This window comes from Talaromyces rugulosus, chromosome VI (genome assembly GCF_013368755.1).
Source record: "Talaromyces rugulosus chromosome VI, complete sequence".
NCBI lineage: Eukaryota > Fungi > Ascomycota > Eurotiomycetes > Eurotiales > Trichocomaceae > Talaromyces > Talaromyces rugulosus.
Window position 1 is genome coordinate 1709075 of NC_049566.1, and position 20420 is coordinate 1729494.

General features: G+C 48.4%; 8 protein-coding genes across 8 annotated transcripts; 5 read left to right on the forward strand and 3 right to left on the reverse strand.

The window, feature by feature from the left end:
* Window positions 1–2038: 2038 nt before the first annotated feature.
* Window positions 2039–2640, forward strand: TRUGW13939_10947 (uncharacterized protein; the record flags this gene model as incomplete). The annotated part of the gene is made up of 3 exons (XM_035494057.1): window positions 2039–2246; window positions 2321–2456; window positions 2517–2640. The coding sequence occupies 3 exons, from the start codon at window positions 2039–2041 to the stop codon at window positions 2638–2640; spliced, it is 468 nt and encodes a 155-aa protein (XP_035349950.1).
* Window positions 2641–3284: 644 nt separating this feature from the next.
* TRUGW13939_10948 (uncharacterized protein) lies at window positions 3285–4793 on the forward strand (the record flags this gene model as incomplete). The annotated part of the gene is made up of 2 exons (XM_035494058.1): window positions 3285–4545; window positions 4594–4793. 2 exons carry the CDS (start codon window positions 3285–3287, stop codon window positions 4791–4793), a joined length of 1461 nt encoding a protein of 486 aa, XP_035349951.1.
* A 566-nt stretch (window positions 4794–5359) lies between these two features.
* On the forward strand, window positions 5360–6830 carry TRUGW13939_10949 (uncharacterized protein; the record flags this gene model as incomplete). Its single annotated transcript, XM_035494059.1, has 2 exons — window positions 5360–6345; window positions 6401–6830. The coding sequence occupies 2 exons, from the start codon at window positions 5360–5362 to the stop codon at window positions 6828–6830; spliced, it is 1416 nt and encodes a 471-aa protein (XP_035349952.1).
* Window positions 6831–6892: 62 nt separating this feature from the next.
* Window positions 6893–7837, reverse strand: TRUGW13939_10950 (uncharacterized protein; the record flags this gene model as incomplete). The annotated part of the gene is made up of 1 exon (XM_035494060.1): window positions 6893–7837. The coding sequence occupies one exon, from the start codon at window positions 7835–7837 to the stop codon at window positions 6893–6895; it is 945 nt and encodes a 314-aa protein (XP_035349953.1).
* Window positions 7838–8439: 602 nt separating this feature from the next.
* On the reverse strand, window positions 8440–10520 carry TRUGW13939_10951 (uncharacterized protein; the record flags this gene model as incomplete). The annotated part of the gene is made up of 7 exons (XM_035494061.1): window positions 8440–8692; window positions 8746–8962; window positions 9010–9202; window positions 9525–9772; window positions 9830–10048; window positions 10101–10275; window positions 10344–10520. The coding sequence occupies 7 exons, from the start codon at window positions 10518–10520 to the stop codon at window positions 8440–8442; spliced, it is 1482 nt and encodes a 493-aa protein (XP_035349954.1).
* A 766-nt stretch (window positions 10521–11286) lies between these two features.
* TRUGW13939_10952 (uncharacterized protein) lies at window positions 11287–13153 on the forward strand (the record flags this gene model as incomplete). Its single annotated transcript, XM_035494062.1, has 8 exons — window positions 11287–11479; window positions 11535–11565; window positions 11628–11822; window positions 11872–12037; window positions 12088–12189; window positions 12245–12374; window positions 12422–12534; window positions 12590–13153. The coding sequence occupies 8 exons, from the start codon at window positions 11287–11289 to the stop codon at window positions 13151–13153; spliced, it is 1494 nt and encodes a 497-aa protein (XP_035349955.1).
* Window positions 13154–13696: 543 nt separating this feature from the next.
* On the reverse strand, window positions 13697–14430 carry TRUGW13939_10953 (uncharacterized protein; the record flags this gene model as incomplete). The annotated part of the gene is made up of 3 exons (XM_035494063.1): window positions 13697–13923; window positions 13975–14243; window positions 14294–14430. The coding sequence occupies 3 exons, from the start codon at window positions 14428–14430 to the stop codon at window positions 13697–13699; spliced, it is 633 nt and encodes a 210-aa protein (XP_035349956.1).
* Window positions 14431–14812: 382 nt separating this feature from the next.
* TRUGW13939_10954 (uncharacterized protein) lies at window positions 14813–19388 on the forward strand (the record flags this gene model as incomplete). Its single annotated transcript, XM_035494064.1, has 5 exons — window positions 14813–15598; window positions 15651–17188; window positions 17355–18023; window positions 18085–18891; window positions 18947–19388. The coding sequence occupies 5 exons, from the start codon at window positions 14813–14815 to the stop codon at window positions 19386–19388; spliced, it is 4242 nt and encodes a 1413-aa protein (XP_035349957.1).
* Window positions 19389–20420: the final 1032 nt, after the last annotated feature.

The window sequence follows — 20420 nt, forward strand, 5'->3', positions numbered from 1 at the left end:
CAGAACCAGCAAACCTAGATCGATTACTCGCCCTTAATAAGGAGATCAAGATACACGATAGTCGAAGTCTGTACCTACCCTCGGTAAAATACTAACTAATCACCCGCTAAGACGCTTAGATTGCTTTCCGGTATGTCCCCAGATAGCACAATCAACTCGCTGAATGCCTCGCCAAGTTGGCTGCAGTTCGTGGAGCCACGGCTGTTGAGTGGCCTCAATAACATGCCAAGTTGCATAGTGCGGGTCTATCCGGACTCGTAACCCCATGCAGCGTCTTATTTCTTTTCTCCTTCAACCTGTTATTTAGCAAGTTACTCTTCGATAATAATTCCTACCAGCAGCGCCAACATCAATAAATGATCCCGCATTTTGACAGTTTCCACGGTAGATGTGTGGCGAGAATTCATCTTGATCAAATATGCGGAGACACAGGATAAAAGGTGGAGTTTCGTCCGGGGCCCAGAATCATTGATTTTTAGGTTTCTTAACATTTCCGGCACTCTCCACGTTTTAGCTAGTTGACCTATCCAGAGGAGGAAATGGATACACAATTGCATGATGATTTTCAAAGTTCGTAGTGTGGCCACTAGCCGTAAAATATCTTTAAGAAACACGCTCAATGACTCTATCTCTACTTTTAAATAAGATATTACAGTACACTTGGGCATCGATTATTTCATTCTAGCTGCTATCTTGTAGAGAGCTATACTTGATTGCCTGGTGATCATGACACTAAACTAGTGTATTATAAGTCACATCGTAGTTTTCTGGAAACCATTGGCTCTTGTGAAAGTGAGATTCAGTTTCAAATCATGCCATGTTGCTCAACGAAATACACAACAGCTAGCTCAAAGTCGTGCAATATGCAACCTCCAAGAACCAATGTGTCATCACCACTTGCGCCGGTGTTTTCTGAAGCTTCGCCCACCCAGCTCGTACACTTAAAGCCACACGTATTTAGTTCAGTTCTGAAAAAGGAAATTTCTATTCTCGTCGCTGTCTATCAAGCTTCGCATTATTAATCTTTTTAACATGAACTTGAACGCACCCTAGCAAAAGAAGCTCTTCTCCATTGTAATAATATTGGATGGGGCTACGGACTAGCCATGCGAAGCCCGTACCTTGTACGGAAGTGGGTGATATTCGATTCGTAATTATCAGTGTGCAGCTTTGCCCATATGTTTCAGGAATTGCTAGAGCGAGAACATTCCAAAACGGTAGAATAGTTCCGATACTATTGCTTGGATAGGTACCAGGGGTCTGTCGTCCGAATGAAAGGGTCGCATTTTGGAGTTTGAATGCTCCTAGGGCCGGTGTTCGGGTTTAGGCACCGCAGCTCAAGGCCGAATTTGGCTTCATGTAGCGTAGCTCTGGCTTAAATGCACAACTTAAGCAGGCTAGAGCAGATTATTATTATTGAAGGATCCTTAAGCCCTTGAGCTCTAAGCGCTAATCTATACATAGCTATGCTGACTGGCCCCACAACGTATTGCCTTTTCAGGGCCAGTCCAGCTCTTGGGGAGTGCAAGGGAAATAGGAGATCCATTTTCCTGTAGTATGCTTTTAGAGATATTAGATATTTAAAAGTTATATACAATAATTAAATTTGTGTGGTGGTAAAAATGTTATTTAGTACCTTCAATGTCTAGGCATTCATTACTAGAATTATTATCTGATCCTGCTCAGCCTTAAAAGCGAAGTCGAGCTAAATTAAACCGCCGATAATGCTAAATGTACAAATGCCCTTTAGTACTGGTTTGTAGATCATCGCTCATAATAATACGGTAACATCGCGGGGCGTTAGGGCAAGATAAATAAGGGCGAAATGCGTCTCGCCTCAAAACAACGGTGAAATGGGATAATTAGTCATGGCTCAGTAAGACGTTTGACGTTTACTCTGGGAGCATTGACACAATTTGTCAGAATTGCACGCCATATATTTAAGACTGTTACCCTGCCAGAGGTTGGATTCCCAACCCCCATACACGATACTATCACAAACGGTATAATAATCGCTTCACTTTGTTTCGCAATAACCATGGTTTCCAAAGTCCTCTCTCTGCTCGCTGTCCCCTTGGCTGGCGTCGCTGCCCAAGTCTCGTGGCCGACCCTCCAGAACATCTCGCTCACTCAGTACAACATATCTGGTTTTGAGGCTGACCGACTCGGAAAGTATTCGTACCAGTTCGAGTACTTTGATCACTACACCGGCTTCATCGGCGCGTGCGCAGGAAGCGGTGACTCGAGTAAGATTTTTCAAGCCAAGACATTGAACATTAAAAAAAAACCCCTGATCGGGCTAATATAATTTGTTTGACAGGTGAAGCAGGCTGCACGTATGGAGTGCCTTGGGGTGGAAACATTGAGGTGGCCCCTGTTGCAATTGCCAGCGAGCTTTATGGCCCTGAGCACGAGATCAGGACCAACTTGACTATCCATGCTCACTATGCCGCAGCGTAAGTGATCTTCTTGAAGCATCGCCGTGGTCGTTTGGATACTGATTCAGTCTTTTGCAGCGCGACCAACTACATCGCAAACTACACTGGCAAGGCAGTTGTGTCCCCATTGTTCTCGACCGATGCCGTCGTTACCCCATTCACAATCGAGCTTGAGCTTGTGTACAACGGAACTGCGATCTAGATTATATGGTTTGATAGCTGTTGAATGTTGTAGGCGGGAAGCGTCTACTTTACGTTCCACATATCGAAAAATGCATGTGTATATACGGGAAATGCTAGCATTGGTAGTATCAAGCAATCACGACATGCGTGAGTGCAATATTATTTGTGGTTTGACACAACAACATCATTGATGCGTTGAGAATTGCAATTCTTCTCCTGCCCAAATAGTCCGGACTAGAAATTATCATAGCGTGTGATTAGTTGATTGTGCTCCACTTTGTCAAAAACTATTAAAACAGATTATGACTGGCTAGATAGTGTAAGTACGTAGCAATGTCTAGACTTTTATATCTTCATAAACTAAATACTTGAAGAACCATTAGAGGGACCGCCGGATGCGGTTAGACCGCAGCACATGGCGGCGATTGGCCTGACCAGGCCCGCCGGGGCTGCGCTGTGCCGGCTTCGTCACTTTTAACTTGCAACCTGCAACTTTCTCCTGTTCACTCTCCAGCTCATCTTTGTCGCGCATCCCGGAGTATTGATATAGTACTGAGAATGTCCGTATAGAGCATCGCCTTCGTCCTGTCGCATCCAAGCGAGTTCGCGCGCTTTGCCCGGACCGCCACTACTCCATTCAGAGACACACAGACTGGGAGAGAGATGCTCGACTCACGCCCATCCCAACCGATGGATTTTGCCGACTTGAAGCCTGCGCGGCGCTGGTCCGACTTCCCACGCCGCTTGACGCAGAATTCTCGATGGATCTACGTCGCCTTCTTCGCCATTCCGGGCCTGCTGCTGCTTTTTCTGTCCTATGCCTATCTGCAGCCGAACACCGTTACGCCCACCGGCGTGGCCTCCCCTGATCAGACACAATCCGCCACTGCGACGCCCACGTCCTCTCCGGAGTTGACCTCCATCACTCTTCACCAGGAAGGCGAGGCAGGTGCAAGTCATCTCGACCACTCGACGACTCCGCTCGTGCGACCCGACGGAATCCGAATCGTTGGTGTTGTCTTTTACGGCCGCCGGGACCGCTCCTCGGTCTTGGAGTGCTATTTGCGCAAGAACCTGGCCTCCAACGGTGGCTGGCTCGATGAAGTTATCTGGGCTGCCAACACTCAAGACCAAGATGATCTTGCATACGGGGAGGAGATCGCCAAGACTGCCGACGAGTACACATACATGCCGATCAATACCGGCGGGTTTTCCGGAATCTATTTTAAGGCCTTCAAAGAGCCCGATACCATCTATGTCAAGATGGACGACGATATCGTCTTCATTGACCAAAGTGCCATTCCTCGTCTCGTGACGACACTGCTGAACAGCCCGCGAAGCTTGTTGGTCTCGTCCAACGTTGTCAACAATCCCGCTTTGGGCTGGGTACACTACCACATGCGTGCTGTGCACCCTTACGTACCAGAGGTTATCCCGGAACCAGACGAACTGTCGACCAAAGAAAATGGCTTCTGGAAAGCCTCCGAGCTGCCGACCTGGAACGAGTCTGACTCCAAGTGGCAGATGCCCGATCTGGACAAATTCTACGAGCTCTTTGGCGTAAACGATAAACCGAGCGTTCCAAAGCACCGATGGATTCCGACTAGAAACTTGACTTATCTCTACCAAACGCCGGTCGCAGCCTCGGAATATGACGCTTTTGGAAACAACTTGCACCACTGGCCGCTGGCTGCACAGGCGCACTATTCATTGCTACAAAATATTGAAGAGAAGCGACTGGGTCGTTATTTCATGGTGCACGGCAGTGACGAGGAAGCTGTAAGCACATGGGATATGCGTGGAAGCCGTATCAGCATCAACTTCATGGCCATACGAGGAATCGACATTCTCAACAATGCGATGAAATTGACGGGAGATGACGAGCATATTTTGACTGTGGAACTACCCAAGCAGCTGAACCGAGGTATGTTTTTCAAGTAACTATTGTTGCGTGATTTACTAACAAGACTAGCTGTCCTCGTTGAAACCACGTCCGTTGTTGCTCACTTCGCCTTTGGTCCCCAAAAGAACCTAATTAAGACCGACATCCTCGAGCGATACCACAATTACGCCGCAGAGAAAATCTGTCCAAACTCTATTCTCGAACCTGAGACTGTTCTCGCACCTTCCAAGAGGTCAAATCTTCCAATCACGCCGAACGAAAAAATCTAAACTTGGTCTTGGCCATTTCTTGTACAACACCGACGATAGATTTTCTCCATTATTTCGACCCTACCTTTTCACTATTCAATATTTCTTCTATACCTCACAATTGGCGTGGTACTTCCACGATTTTGGCTTTTCTTGTGAAATAATTTAACGAGCTTGTACGACATACCTTTGCTGTCACCCCAGTGAGCCCTCGGGGTTTCTGCGATATTTTTATTTTGGGCATAAGCGATTTTTGACACCCGATACAGGAGTTGTGGTAATTTAGAACGATGTGCTGGACTATATACGACTTTTGACTGTATATTGTTTGCAACTTTGCAACTTTTATTTACAGAGATTTTTTTTAATAAAGAAATATTTAAATTTAACCCAAGAATCCACGCTAGAAGCAGGCTATTTACCAACAAAGTATATTGAAATTTCCTTGCTCTTCAATCGTGCAGGACGTGGAAACCGGCCGTTCAAGGTCAAGTCGCGACGTGACAAGGGAAACCCTTTCAGATGACCGACAACGCCGCGGCTTCACTCCTTCATCCTCTTCCAAACTAAGATCAAAAACGCAAGAAATGCGTTCCCCAACGAGCCTCGAGGACCTCGCAGTGTACTTCTTCACCCTTCCTCATCCTCGCTTTTCTCACGATGGAGTCGAGAACCACTATCACTTTTCCATCTGCCCCGCTGCCTACGCTGACCCTGAAGACAACATTGTGCAGGTCGTCAAAGTGGGCAACAATTTCACACACATTGGCGGGCCCATGCAGCTGCGTGTGCTGCCAATGAAGAAAAAAGTCGACACTGTGTTGCGTTTCCTCTTCATGTCGTTTCTCAATGGGCTTCCTACAAGGCTGAACTATGAGATTCAGCAGGCCGTCAGCGAGTTGAGTGGTTTTGCGAGATTTTCAAAAGGCATTTCGACTTCAAGTACTTTCACCGGTGGTTCTGGGTATGTAGATGGCGCATCTCGCCTGATTCGCCTGACTCTAGCTGAGGATAGAAAAGTTGCGCCCTTCTCCTGGAGCACTGATGACTCGGAATTAGCGCAGGCAATGTCTAATCGTCTGCAAGAATTTGCTGGGCTGATGTATGGGAATCATCCTCTTTTGAACATTCGACTGGCCGATGATCGTGACAATCGTGCTGCAATGATAACATACATTGCCTTTCAGCATTCCCTGATTAGAGGCATCAAGAAACACACGACTGACGTGCTACGTGACACCAACGCGGTGACTTGGTCTCGTCAAGACTTTGATTCTGTCCCTCCTACACCAGTTACTATCGCAGGGCGTACTTTGGTAACGACTGTTATTGAAGAAGAAGACGAGGATGATGATGATGATGATGATGATGATGGGGCAAAGCTGCCTAACAAAGGGGTTTCAAATGCTCAAGCAAAACTTTTCAATCCAGATCCTGACGGGGACTTTCCTGATCCATCGACATATTACAACACAAAGGCATACAGAGTGCAGGGGGCTTGTAGTTTGGCTACCAGTATCAATCTGATCCTACCTGAGGGGGAGGTTTCTCAAAGCGAAGCCGTGTCTATAATGTGAGAATCATCCATATACACGTATATAAAGGATAAACTAACCTTCCAACTATAGAGTGCCTCTGCGTCGCCTCATCATCACCAATAACGACACCCTGCACAACCTCACTTTGTTGCTAGGACCCCGTTTTCATAGCAGCGCGTTGTCCCAATCGTTGTATGCATCCACACGAGTCAAAACAGCGCTGGTTCCGCCGATTGGCTCGACACTGTACAATTTCTTTTATTTTCTCGACAAGGGTTCTCCATACCGTCGTCCAGGACCTCTGTCGCCAGTCGAACGCAAGACATGCAGCAAGGTGTACACTCTTTTGAACTTTGTGAAGCACAGGATGGGAACACTTGGTCGGAAAGTAAATGACGAGGAGATCAATGAGTTGATAGAATCGTGGGCACAGGAAGACAAGGGAGAGGTTGAGATGGAATTGTGGAAGATGGCAGTGGGATGTTTGGACCAGGGGCTACAGCTCGATCTACGCTGCTGAGGTAGTAGATTTGCTTAATATTGCTAGATACGGCATCTTGAAGGTAACTTCTCAAATCTGAATCAATTTCCAGATCGAGTTCTTCTCTTATTTTTAGTATTTAGCGGCCTTGTTGTCTTTTCTGGGCAACTTGGCTCTGCCCTTGCGTGATTTGAGCTGCTTGTGTCGGTATTCTGTGACTGGCCATCCTCATTGTCATGGTCTCTGAGATGGTTTGGGTGCGCAGCGCTAGAACCGACAGTATGGCGATGAACGCAGACATAATTCGGCGAACGGCAGCGTCTTTTTCTAGCGCTGCCATTCTTTTCCACAATTTCGCTCAACTTGTGAAGCTCGTACGCAGCGTTTTTCACGGCTTTCCCAAATTTAGCGACCTTCCTCTCCATCTTTTGAGAGGAACCCTCGATGTCAGTCAATCGCTGGTCCATTGCGCGATGTCGGTCGCTAGCCTGCCTGGTGAAATTCTGGAGCACGCCTCTCACGATGTTGTGTTCGTCGGTTGCTTGACGTTTTGCGTCGCGAGTGTCGGCTTGGATATTTTCCGCCGTGTTCTCCATATTCTCTACCCGGCGCTTGAGGTTAAAGATGCCAACATCTATCTCTCGTACCTCGTTTTCTATTGTCCGTAGCTTGTTGTTCAAGAAACGGATCTCTGCGGACCGGCGGCCGTCGAGGACTTCAAGCGATATCTGCAGCCGTTGATCATTCTCATTTTGGCTTCGCTCCGACTCGCGGAATAGACGTTCTATCCTGTTCTCCAAAGTCTCCTGTTGATGGTGCTGTTGAGACAGTTCGGGAGGCGTACGTAGAAAGGATGGCTGTGGTGGCGGGGGTGGTGGTGCTTGCTGATTGTACTCGTTGGCGAAGGCCGTCTGCACGTTGATGGTAGGGAATGCATCAGTGACAGGGCCCTCGCTGTTTATCCCATTTGTGATTGGGACATCGCCGTCTTGGTCGACTTGGTTGATACCAAGGCCCAGCAGCCATGAGGCGTCTCCAGTATTCATGCTTGGAATAGGGGTGCAAAGAGCAAGGAGATGGGAATGGCAATAGACCAGGAAAATGAAATGATAATAAACAAGGACGTTTAATGAAAGAATTAAACAGCTAGGAAGACAAAGATATATTTAAATTGCCGCCAAATCCGCCAAAAGATGTAAACAGTAAACAATCCCTTCAGTCACGCCGGGTTTCCTGTTTAGGAAATTTTCGGGCAACACGGTCAACGTGGACATAAACAAGCAAGCCGGCTTGACAAAGAAACATTTTACTAGTGAAGGCAAATATTAAAACCCACCTTAAAAAAACAAAAGGATCACATTTTCACGGGATCAAAAGGAGCGCCGAGGATAGGCTAATTTAGTCTGTGTTTGTGTTTTTTCTGATAAAGGAAATCTCCCACCATTTTCTTTCTTATTTCTCAAGGTGTGATTGTTCCATTCATGTAAGTGCTGGAAATTTGAGTTAATTCAATATTAACTCGTAAAAATAGTTGGGAAACTGAAAACAGTTTGCTATCTTCTATCCCCACCAGATTGCATAATATCAAGCTCTTCCCAAAATACACAAATCGACGAGCCAAAAAGTAAAAATGCACAAAATCCAGCAATTAGTTCTTCTGGCTCGTCAAATGCGCTACCATGAGATCCTGATAAGCTGCTGCACGTGGCGTGGTATCCTCGACGCCCACGACTTTGGCTGCATCATCCCACAATCTCAATGAAATCATTTCATCTCGTAGCGGGTCATGTTCAAACGTATCAAGCTCCTCTCCTATGAATGGACCTCCCTGGAATTTCAGAGATTTTTGAGACGCGCTGGAGAGTGAGTCGTAATAAGTTTTGTTGACAGCGGTCAGATATCTTCACTCAGCATTATTAGTAGCTTCTCTGTGTCCCAGAAAAAGGGGCCATACCTCTTCGCTGCAACATGACTGTTCACCAACCGGCATACAGTCTCACTAAAACCGAGAGAACGTAGATACTGCGCGCCGATAGCTTCATGACCAACGCGACCCACGTTCTCGGCACTGTCGCGACCAAGGTTCATTCGGACCTCTTTTGTCGCTTCCAATGGAATAATTTGTCCAATATCGTGGAGGAGAGCTGCGAGGACAAGCTCATCACGGCCACCTGGTTATGTTAAATATTTCGCACCGGAACAGACCTGCCATGCTTACCAGATGTTTGCGCCTGATGGGCTGCCTGCAAGCAGTGCTCAAGCTGAGTGATGGATTCGCCAAGGTAGTCGCCTTGGCCGTACTTTTCGAGGATGGCGACTATGGATTCTGCTTTGGCTAATGGGGTATCCATCTTTTTGTATGTATTTGTACGTTGAGCTGCGTCAAGTATGTTGGGTGATAAATTTATGTTCTAATAGGGAGATTAGAAAAACTGGTACCGGCGAGGGGCAGGGGAGGTTTATAACCTACAAGGGAAAACGCAACATCAATTAGTCCGGTTGAGCAGGGGTAATTTTTATTGGTGCGTGTGAAATCTCTAATTTTGATTACTTGGTTTAATTTGTAGTTATATTTCAAATATGTAGAGTACGTTGGGACTGGAATCTCGTCCTTAAGGTATATACACCTATCACTCGAGTTCTTCACCGGTTTCATTAATCCCACCACTTTTTACAACCTACTAGTTTCGTAAAGTTTTTATCTACTAATTAGTATTCAGACTAAGCAGCCACCTGCTTCCCAGCGCCAATAGTCAACATCGGCGATCCATAAGCATATCGCTCGCGACCCTCCTCGTACGATACGCCCTCCTTGCGCAGGTGCGTTGCCGGCCATAACTCCCGTCGATCTTGATAGTACTTGTCATGCAGCTCGCCCTCGGACGCGCTGTTGTACGTTGCATAAATCGCCTTTCGATCTTTGGAGCTCCGGTTAGGGCCGCTGCGATGCGCGAGATATGAGCCAAATAGCAAGATATCGCCTACACAACCCGTCAATCATGACATCCAAATAGGTGGAATTATGTGTTAGCTCATACCAGGACTTAAATTGCAAGGAACCCAGGTGTGGCTTTCCACCCATGATGGCCCAATGCATCGATCGCTGCCGAGGGGGACATGTTCGCGGTGGCTTCCCTCAACGACGTCAAGTCCACCATTTTCGCTATTCATCTCGTCCACTGCGGCCAGGATGGTAAGGTGTTTAATGTTTTTCACGTGCGTGTACGCGTTGGCGTCGATGTGAGGGTCAAACCCGCCTAATTTGTCAACTTCTCCGGTTTATACATGTGACTGACTGGAGCTGCCTACCACTGCCGGCAAGTTTATAGTTGATCTTCTCTTTGAAAAGAAGCATCTTCTCGCCTGCCAGTTGCTCCAAAACACTGGCAGTCCGCGAGCCACGCAGGAAGGCGTTGAAGCCTGCATGCGTGTTGGCAAAGTTTTCAGTCCGACATAGCACTTTTTTGCCGTCTGCATTGACTTCCTTTCCCATTTATGAGCCGTGCTGTTCATAATTGCATTTTCTCAAAAGGTTGCATAAAAATAGCATACCTCGTATGGCATCCACGGCGCATCTTCAGTCCGAGGCAGATCATGGACCTCTTGCGCCCATTGCTGCAGATGGACTGCTTCCGAGGTGGACAGAAAGTTCCGGATCAGAAGATACCCGCGGTCTTCAAAGAACTGAATCTGCGACGCAGTGAGAGGATAGTCGGCATCGTGTTCCATGATGAACACTGAATGAATGCTAGAAACAAGGTCGCGTGAGCAATGAAATGGACACTCCGTCCAGTCAGCCAGACGCCCTGTCACCGGGTATTATACCTCGCGTCGCCGCACGGCGGTCCAGTCCGACAATCACCATCTTTTTAAAAGCGCATAGATTTTTGTCTCGTCGAAATCATGGAAAAACGGGTTTACAGCATGAATAACCTCGTCCGCGGTGGAGATGTCGGCACGAAGCCCGCAGCGGCCGCCAGCCAGTCGCCGGCCATACGTGCCTCACGTGCTCCGCAGGGCCCTAGAGCTGCATGCACGAGTTGTTAGCTGGCAGTTACAAGTTACAACTAGCTTGTGATGCATTTAATTAGGTTCAACTAGCATAGCTGAGGGACCAAATCTCTTGTGCTTATCCATCCTGGGGCCCACGTCTCTCCTCGTTGTCTCTGTCGGGCGCCCTGCCGATTCGCGAATCTAGCCCTTCGCCTACACAGGACTTCGCACCGAGTCTTCCACATGGTACACTGACTGTCGATTATTGGGCGTACAGAGATTGTATTCGCTCCTCTCTAGGCGGGCGTGCCCGACAGTCTAGGCGGAAAGCAGTAGGCTTACCCAGTGTATTGTGAAAAGACTCAAGGTCGGAACGCAATATAATAAGATGACTGGCGCTGTACATGTTTTTACTTTGTTGATAGCATTTCTACGACAAGTGGCTTGACGTGTTAGAACTTGACAGCAGTCACAGTCATCTGAGATCAAAGCGCGTCAGAGCATGGCAGTCGCTCCGGAAAACGCGGCCATGCCGGCGATCAAAGACTCCAAGGACCAGCCAAATGAGACTGTTGCCTCGTACACAGAGTCTCATGAAACCGATGAGATTGCCCAGGTTGGGCGCAGGACCAGCGTGCTAAACGTTGTCGTCTCGGGGATGGCGCTGTTCAGTGATGGCTACAATGCCCAGATCAGTGAGTGACCCAGTGATCATTTCTATCAATCCCAGTTTTATTAAGACATCTATAGTCGGATATATGGAGCCATTCTTTTCGGTCCTGTGAGTTTTCATGCCTCTGCTTAGAGTCAGTTATTTCCAGGCCATTGTACTAACGCGGTTAGATACGGCAATGCCATGTCATCCACTATCAAATCTCGTCTGTCTAACTCGTATCTCATTGGTGAGATTTTTGGAATGCTCTTCTTTGGTGTATTGATTGACCGACTGGGACGTCGGACTGGCATTGTCGCTGCTACAGCCTTTTTGGTGCTGGGAGTTGTGCTAGCAACCGCCGCTCATGGAAGGTCCAACTTGGGGTATATCCATCCACCTTCAGTCAATATGAGCCATTCTAATGAAATGTAGTATGTTTTGGATGATGATTGTCGCTCGTGGAGTCGCCGGTTTTGGTGCCGGCGGCGAATATCCCGTCTGCGCAACCAATGCCACAGAGGCCAGCGACGAGACGTCCAAGTTGAGGAAGAATCGCGGTTTTCTAGTAGCCTTAACGACAGATTTCTCGGTAGACCTGGTATGAATTTTCCTAGGCAAAAAGGTCAACAAATGCTCAATCATTTTTAGGGCTTCGTCGCTGCCGGTATCGTCGCCTTGATCGTCCTTGCATGCTATCATCAACACAGCTCGGAAGGCGTCTGGAGAGTGTGCTTCGGACTTGGCTTTGTGGTACGTGCTATCTCATTTTTTTCTACTTCAAAATGTATACTGATCTAGACTGCAGCTTCCAGTAGCTATCTGCTTCTTCCGCCTTCGCATGATTGATTCCACCCAGTATCGAAAGCACAGTATCAAGTCTCAGTACCCGTACTGGCTGATTTTAAAGCGCTATTGGAGGCCCATGCTGGGAACATGTGAGTCTTGAGAATTTTTCCGTGTTTTTCTGTTGCTAATGGGACAGGCCTCGCGTGGTTCTGCTACGACTTTGTCTCGTACCCATTTGGGCTATTCTCTTCCACAATTATCTCGCAGTTGAACTCCAGCAATACCACTGTTCAAAATATAGGATACGGCGTAAGTCATGACTGCCAACACAAATTTGTGATCAAGACATGAGCTAATAAAATAGACGGTGATAAACTGCTTTTATCTTCCCGGCTGTCTCCTGGGTGGCCTCCTCATGGACCGCATCGGCCGAAAACAGACCATGACCCTCGGTTTCTTTCTCTGGGCCATCTGGGGCTTTATTCTAGGCGGCGCCCTGCATCCCATCCAGACGGTTTTCCCGCTCTTCGTCGTAATGTACGGAATCTTCAACGCCCTCGGCGAAATGGGACCAGGCGTTGCCACCTTTTTGTGCGCCGCGGAATCCTTCCCTACCCCTCTACGCGGTCATTTTCTCGGCTGGGCTGCAGCAGTTGGTAAAGCCGGTGCATCGATTGGGACAGAAGTCTTCACGCCGATTCAGAATTCGTTTGACTCGGACGAAAAGGGCCAGCAGGCTGTTTTCCTGATTGGATCGGCGTTTACGGTTGTTGGAGGCTTGATTTCGTGGTATTTTATTCCGGATATGTCGCGAGAGTTGGAAACTGAGGATGTGCGGTTCAAGGCGTATTTGGAGGAGAATGGGTATACATATCAGGATGGAGTGCTTGTGTCGAAAAAGAATGTACCGGGTGAAGAACAAAAGTGAGAAGCTTTATATTGGTATTTAGATGTTCCATTAAATTATTTAAATTTAAAGGACAATTAAAAAGTATTCAATCATCCAGTTGAAAACCCTCAAAGGCTCCTCCCCAACTCCTTGGGGCCCGCCAAGATAGAAGGGAGGACGGTTTCTCTTTGAGAAACAATCATTGAGTTTGGCTAAACCATCGGTGCTGGAGTGCCTCTCTTGCAGTTATTCGCTTTCTTGGGTCTAATTTCGTCATATTGCTCACCAAATCCCTCAGGTCGGGCTCCACATAAGCCCAATGTTGAAAAGGCTGTCTTGGATTGTCCGAGCCAAAGCTGCTTGCCAGGCCGATCAGGAGTTCGTAAAAAGGATTCTGTTCCCCTATATGCTCTAGAAACCCTTCGAGGTCGTCTTCATCTCCAAAGTAAGATATGTGTCGAGTAAGAATATGGCGCCACTCGGATGTTAGCTGGCTGTTATTGACCCGGAAGACCATTTCGTTGGCCATTACATAAATCATCTCAAGAGAATATTAGCAATATACAAGGGTAAGGTTATCAGTCATACCACTATTCCAAAAGAAAACACGTCTGATGCCTGGTTTTGGCGGGAGCGACACCAACTCTCTGGACTCCTCCAGATCGCATTACCACAAAGCGAGCCTGCTAGCCACTTTCCAGGCGGCACAATGACGGCATTCTCAAGGTCTGAGATCTGGACAGTCTTAATGGCAATTCCATCTTCAGGCCTTTCCTCATAATCGACGAGAATATTGTTGGGTTTGATGTCTACGGGAGGTTAGTGCCAGGTTAACCGCATTGTTCTCCATTTCTACTTACCATTATGTAAAACATCCTTGTCGTGCATATCGGCGAGGCCCTGTAGAGCTTTTTGAAGAATGTACCTCCTCGTTTTCTCGGATAAATTTTTCTGACTCAGATGAAACAAATCTCCCGACAAAAGTGGATATATTAACATCCCGAGGTCCTTAACAGTATCGATGACCTTTCGCACGTTTGGTAAAGCAGATAGCGATTTCTGCAGGCTCAGTTGATAGTCGAAGTCGCCCTTGATCATGTTCTTGACAATGTAATTCCGTCTCTCGGCGCTGCTCATAGTGGGGTTAGCAATGAATAATTTGTGTCGCGATAAACGGACCTTGCCCGGTATACGCATAGAAGTGGCTTTCGGCGGTCGGCAAGGACTTCTTCGATCTGATAAGTCTGCCCAGAGTCGCTCTGAAGCTCGGTGCCGCTGGTTAGAGGTTCCGTGTTGGGGTGCGACGCGGTAGACATTAGGCATCGTTGCGAAGCGCGCTGGCCTAGGTAGGGTATTCGAAACGCGGATTGTCTTGCAAAAAGCATAGTAGGATGCCCTATCTAAAGCTCTACATAGAGCGCCAGTCAAAATGGAAGGGGTCAAAGTATTCCCAATTCTAAGCCTATGGTTTTGCACAATAACTCATTTCCGGGATGCAATTCTGTGTCTGTACGGCGATATAACATATGCCCCATTCGGGAGCGCACGTGACCGCGCGCGACATTTCGCGATCGGCTCGTGTTGCCACCCGCAACTTCTGCCAACAACACCATGAGTTAACCCACCACCATCGAAAACCGCCCATCCTTCTGTACCGGTGACCCTCGTCCTCGCTGAGCCGATCAAGGCACTTTTCCAATGGCCGGCTCCGGCCCGAAAAGGCCATTTTCAACACCGAAGCGGACAGCAGCCCCCGCAAATAAAAGAACGTCTTCCGTCAAAAAGAACACGAGCATTCTCAGCTTTTTCAAAAAGAACGACGGCCCTCAGTCTACGCAGGCTCGAATAACGCAATTCGGCGTCAAGGTCCCGAGAGCGGAGGATAAAGGAGATGAAGGCAATAAACCGGAGGATACTCCCTTTGAAGCGTTGTTTGTGGAGGACAGACGCCGTCCGCCAAAGAACCTAGTGGATATTAGAGATAATGGACAATCGAAGGCGAGACAGATTGACCCGGTCAAGCCAAACTCCTCGATGGATGGCCTCTTTGACGGCTCGGATAATGTAAAGGAGAATGATGATGTGAGATTCAACGAAAATGGGGGATCTTTGAAACGCCGCAAAGTCGATAGCCCACCCGTCATAAAACAAAAAGAGCAGAAAGGGCCATTTATCGATGAATCGGATAGCGAAGAAGAGGACGAATATTCCAATGTTCCGCTGTTTACAAATCCGCCCTCACAACCTACTCCCAGCGAGCGCCCGCCATTGGTAAGAGAAGCCACTAGCAACTTTGAGACAGGTGCAGTGGCCGATGACTTTGAAGACATAGAAGACGATGAGTTTGAAGGCGAAGAATTTATGGAACGGCCATGGGTGGATGGAGAATTGGAGGAAGATGTGATAGACGACACCAGTGAGCCGCTTGGCGATGGCTCCGCGTGTCCTATTTGCCAGAGCAGTATTGCGGGACTATCGGATTCGGTACGTTGGTTTTACAAGCACTCATTCGGCAAATTTGTCTAATCTCCTCCAGGAAGCATCTGTCCATGTGAACGCATGTTTGGATGGAAACCCTCAGTCAGAGCCGGAAAGGAATGCAGCAGTACCAAGTGGCCTCACTCGACAGGAGAAAGCGGCAATTCCAAAAGCCGGGCAGCGTAACCCTTTTGCTGCTGCCGCAACAGGCGTTGCATCCGCTTTTACAAAACTTATGGCAGGAAATGCGGAGGATTCGGCTTGGGCTACTGCCGCAGCAAATCAAGTATCTTCCAAGGGCAAGCAAGCATATGAGCGAACGTGTCCGTTTTATAAGATCCTCCCCGGGTTTTCTATTACGGTAGATGCCTTTCGGTACGGGGCTGTGGAAGGGTGTGAGGCCTACTTCTTGAGCCATTTTCACAGCGATCACTACGTGGGGCTCACCAGTTCATGGCGTCATGGGCGGATTTATTGCAGCAAAGTGACAGGTAACCTTGTACGACAGCAAATCAAGGTCAACCCGAAATATATAGTTGACCTTGAATTCGAGGAAAAGACAGAAGTGCCTGGGACGAAGGGGGTTTATGTTACGATGATAGCGGCGAATCACTGTCCGGGGAGCTCTCTCTTCTTGTTCGAAAAGATCCTCGAGAGCGGCCGAGTTCAACGGGTCCTGCACTGCGGTGACTTTCGTGCATGTCCAGCTCATGTTCAGCATCCATTATTGCGGCCCGATGTTGTAGATCAGGTTTCTGGCAAATCGCGGCAGCAACGAATCGATGTGTGCTATCTAGACACGACGTATTTAAATCCGAAATACGCATTTCCAAACCAAGAAGCGGTCATTTCGGCTTGCGCGGCAATGTGTGTCCAGCTAAACGAGAAGCATGGCAGTGAGAACGAAGCCCTCGAGGCTCACAAATTCGCGGACGGTACAAAGGTGATTAGCAAATTCTTCGCCAAAAGCGACGGTGATTCCGACCAGCCAAGGGAAGTTGAGTCGACAGCTCGCGGGCGGCTTCTGGTGGTTATCGGGACATATAGCATCGGCAAAGAGCGCATATGTATAGGTATCGCGCGGGCTCTGAAATGCAAGATATACGCACCGGCGCAAAAGCAACGCGTGTGTGCTTGTCTGGAGGACGCTGAGCTATCGTCGCTGCTCACAGACAACCCGCTAGAAGCCCAGATACACATGCAGATTTTGTTCGAAATCCGCACCGAGACGCTGGCAGATTATCTGCAGTCTTTCAAGGGCCACTTTTCTCGCGTGGTCGGATTCCGTCCCACGGGCTGGAACTATCGAGCGCCAGGTGGCCGTCTTCTGGACAACCCTCCCGTGGCGAACGTCCTCCATTCCAGCAACTGGAAGACGTCTTTCGGTGTCAAGGATATGGTGCCACAACGCGGCAGCACAAAGCAAGCATCTTGTTTCGGGGTACCGTACAGCGAGCACAGCTCATTCCGCGAGCTGACCATGTTCTGCTGCGCACTGCGTATTGGCCGGGTCATTCCTACGGTCAATGTGGGCAGTGCAAAGTCGCGCGAGAAGATGAAGGCGTGGTTCGAGCGGTGGGAGGCAGAGAAGAGAAAGTCGGGGCTGTTCCGGGTGGAGGGGGAGACGTGGTAGTACATGTCTCATATCACACCAACTTGTACATACAGATATACACACACACATATATATATATATAGAAACACATTATACTATGAAGATGATTTGCAATAGATGCACGACCACTGGCCCAAACAGGCTTAGCGCCGCCGATCACGCGGAGGCGGGCACGGAAAGCGGGGAACTGCCAGTGGCCGCTCACCGCCCTCGCAAAACGGGCCCGGCTTCGAAATCGGCAAGTCGCGCGCTGCACACGAGGCAAGACCAAGTCCCGACCGCGTGGCCCGGCTTGCGGGTATCAACATTGCTTTGCCGAGAGCGCCTGCACTATTTAACAACACTCGACCGGTCCTGGAGAGACGATCTCTTCTTCGTTGTTCAATCGCTTCTATCTCCATTCAATCTCTTCTATCTACAGCTCTGCCTATGCCAAGCACTTCACCTGTCAGTCGTGCTTGACAGCCAACTAGATCTTTCTTCCCCGCATTCCTGCAGCCCGCCAATCGCCATGTCGAATTCCTCGTTTGTATCCTACCTGCTCAGTCCGTACGCAATCCCGGTCGTCCTGGCTGTGTTTTTTGTGCTACCATATCTGTCAAAATCGCATCTGCGTGGCATCCCTGCTCCCTTCCCTGCAGCCTTCACCAATCTCTGGCTGTTCTTCCAGGCCCGTCGCGGCCGTCGCTTTATCGCCGTCAACGACGCTCACAAGAAATACGGCAAGCTTGTGCGTATCCAGCCGGGCCATGTCAGTGTAGCAGACGACGCGGCCATTCAGTCGATCTATGGCCATGGAAACGGCTTCCTGAAAACGTAATGTTCCTTGTTCCTTGAGTGAAACCGTTTGGTGGTTAACCCATGCATTGTATGACAGTGATTACTATGATGCTTTTGTCTCCATTCGCCGCGGCCTGTTCAATACCAGAGACAGGCACGACCACTCCCGCAAACGCAAGACTGTCTCGCACACTTTCAGTGCCAAATCCATCGGCCAGTTTGAACAGTACATCCACGCCAACATTGAACTGTTTGTGACGCAATTGAATACTATCTGCCAGAACCAGACCCATCCTCGTACCGGATATGCCTCGATCGATGCATTGAACTGGTTCAATTACCTGGCGTTCGACATCATTGGCGATCTCGCCTTTGGTGCCCCGTTTGGCATGTTGGCCAAGGGAAAGGATGTTGCCGAAGTGCGCATGGCCCCTGATGCTCCCCCGACGTATGCCCCTGCCGTTGAGGTGCTCAACCGTCGTGGCGAGGTGTCAGCTACATTGGGTTGCTTGCTTGCATTGAAGCCGTATGCGTCGTATCTGCCAGACTCGTTCTTCAGCAAGGGTCTCCAAGCGGTCCAAAACCTGGCCGGAATTGCCATTGCCCGTGTCAACGAGCGTCTAAAGCCCGAGGCCGTCGAGAAAAACACTCGAGTTGATCTGCTCGCTCGGCTGATGGAGGGCAAGGACGAGACCGGTGCCCTCATGGGACGTGAAGAGCTCACTGCCGAAGCACTCACTCAGCTCATCGCTGGCAGCGATACCACGTCCAACACGTCTTGTGCCATGCTCTACTGGGTTTTGCGCACCCCGGGTGTTGTTCAGAAGTTGCAAGAGGCAATCGACGAGGCTGTTCCTCCCGGCGTTGATGTACCGAGCTATGCCATGCTGAAGGATATTCCTTAGTAAGTTTTTCTTGTCTGGTTAAAAGGCGAAGGAAAATGACTAACAACTATTTAGCATCCAATATGTCCTCCAGGAGACAATGCGTATTCACAGCACCTCTTCCCTTGGCCTTCCCCGCCAGATCCCTGCCAACAGCCCCCCCATCGAAATCAGCGGACACACATTCCACCCCGGCGACATTCTCTCCGTTCCCGCGTACACTATCCACCACTCGACCGAGATCTGGGGTCGTGACGCTGAAGCTTTTGTTCCAGAGCGCTGGGCTCCCGAACGACTAACCGCACGTCAAAAGGCGGCTTTCATCCCTTTCTCCACAGGTCCTCGTGCTTGCGTGGGACGGAACGTGGCAGAGATGGAGCTGACTAACATTGTCGGCGCGGTGTTTAGGAATTTCGAGTTTGTGATTGAGCAGCAGCATCCGATGGAGACGAGGGAGGGCTTTTTGCGGAAGCCATTAGGGTTGGATGTTGGAATTAAGCGGAGGGTGCATGCCTGATTCCGCTGTTAAAAGGGATACTCGGGTGAGATCTAGTCATCCTTGTTTACGATGTCCATGAAGAAGAAGACAAAAATTATGAGATCTTTTAGATCTCCATTTGCCATTACGCGTTTGATTGGGAACGGAGCGATGGAATATATGATTCCGGATATATGATTCTTTAGTGTATATATTTCCTGCAATGTGTATCAATGAGAAGCTATTCCTATAACATATTTCAATGTGAGTAAATATACCTGATTAGACGTAGGTAGATGACTAACTATACTTTTGATGGCAACATTACTTCGGGTTCATTCATTCTACCTTATATCCCCCAGATGCGTCTTCAAAAATGGCAGCATTTGGGCAAGCGCGGGCTTCACAGCCTCGGGCTTATCATAGAGCTCGTAGTGCGAAACCCCCGGAAGCACGACAGTCTGCTTCTGCTTGCACCACGAGGCTGCACGGCCATGGGTCTCGTGCGCGATCGCGATACGCACCAAAGCCACCGCCGGGCTTGTCATCAACCACGACGACAAAAGGTGCGAGTCATGAGAAACCTCGGCATGGCTAAAAAGCATCCCACGCCCATGGCAGGACTTTTGAATGAGAAAGGTAATATTTCATTAGTCAATACAATGTTGGCTCAAGAGCCATTGTATTGAACGGGTCAATCCTGCAGTGATTCGCGCTTGCACAACGTAGAAAAAAAGCCTGGTACTGTATATACTTCCAACATATCAATTGATATCTTCAAGACTAGACATACTAAAATCTATATTAATTACTCCTTTTACTATCCTTGATAAATTTAATAAAAATCAAGGGGTTTTAGATGATAGATGTACAGTTATTGATATATTACCCTTCAATGTTGATTAAGGAGTCAACTGGTGGGTGTATATATATTGTTACCCGAAGCCGAATAATAATACCATTAAAACCATTCAATGTTAAAAATGTTTCTCCAACGTCCAATAAAACCAATCAATATGATATAACATTTGAAATGTACAAGAGGCGAATTCTAAATGAGCCACCTCAGGC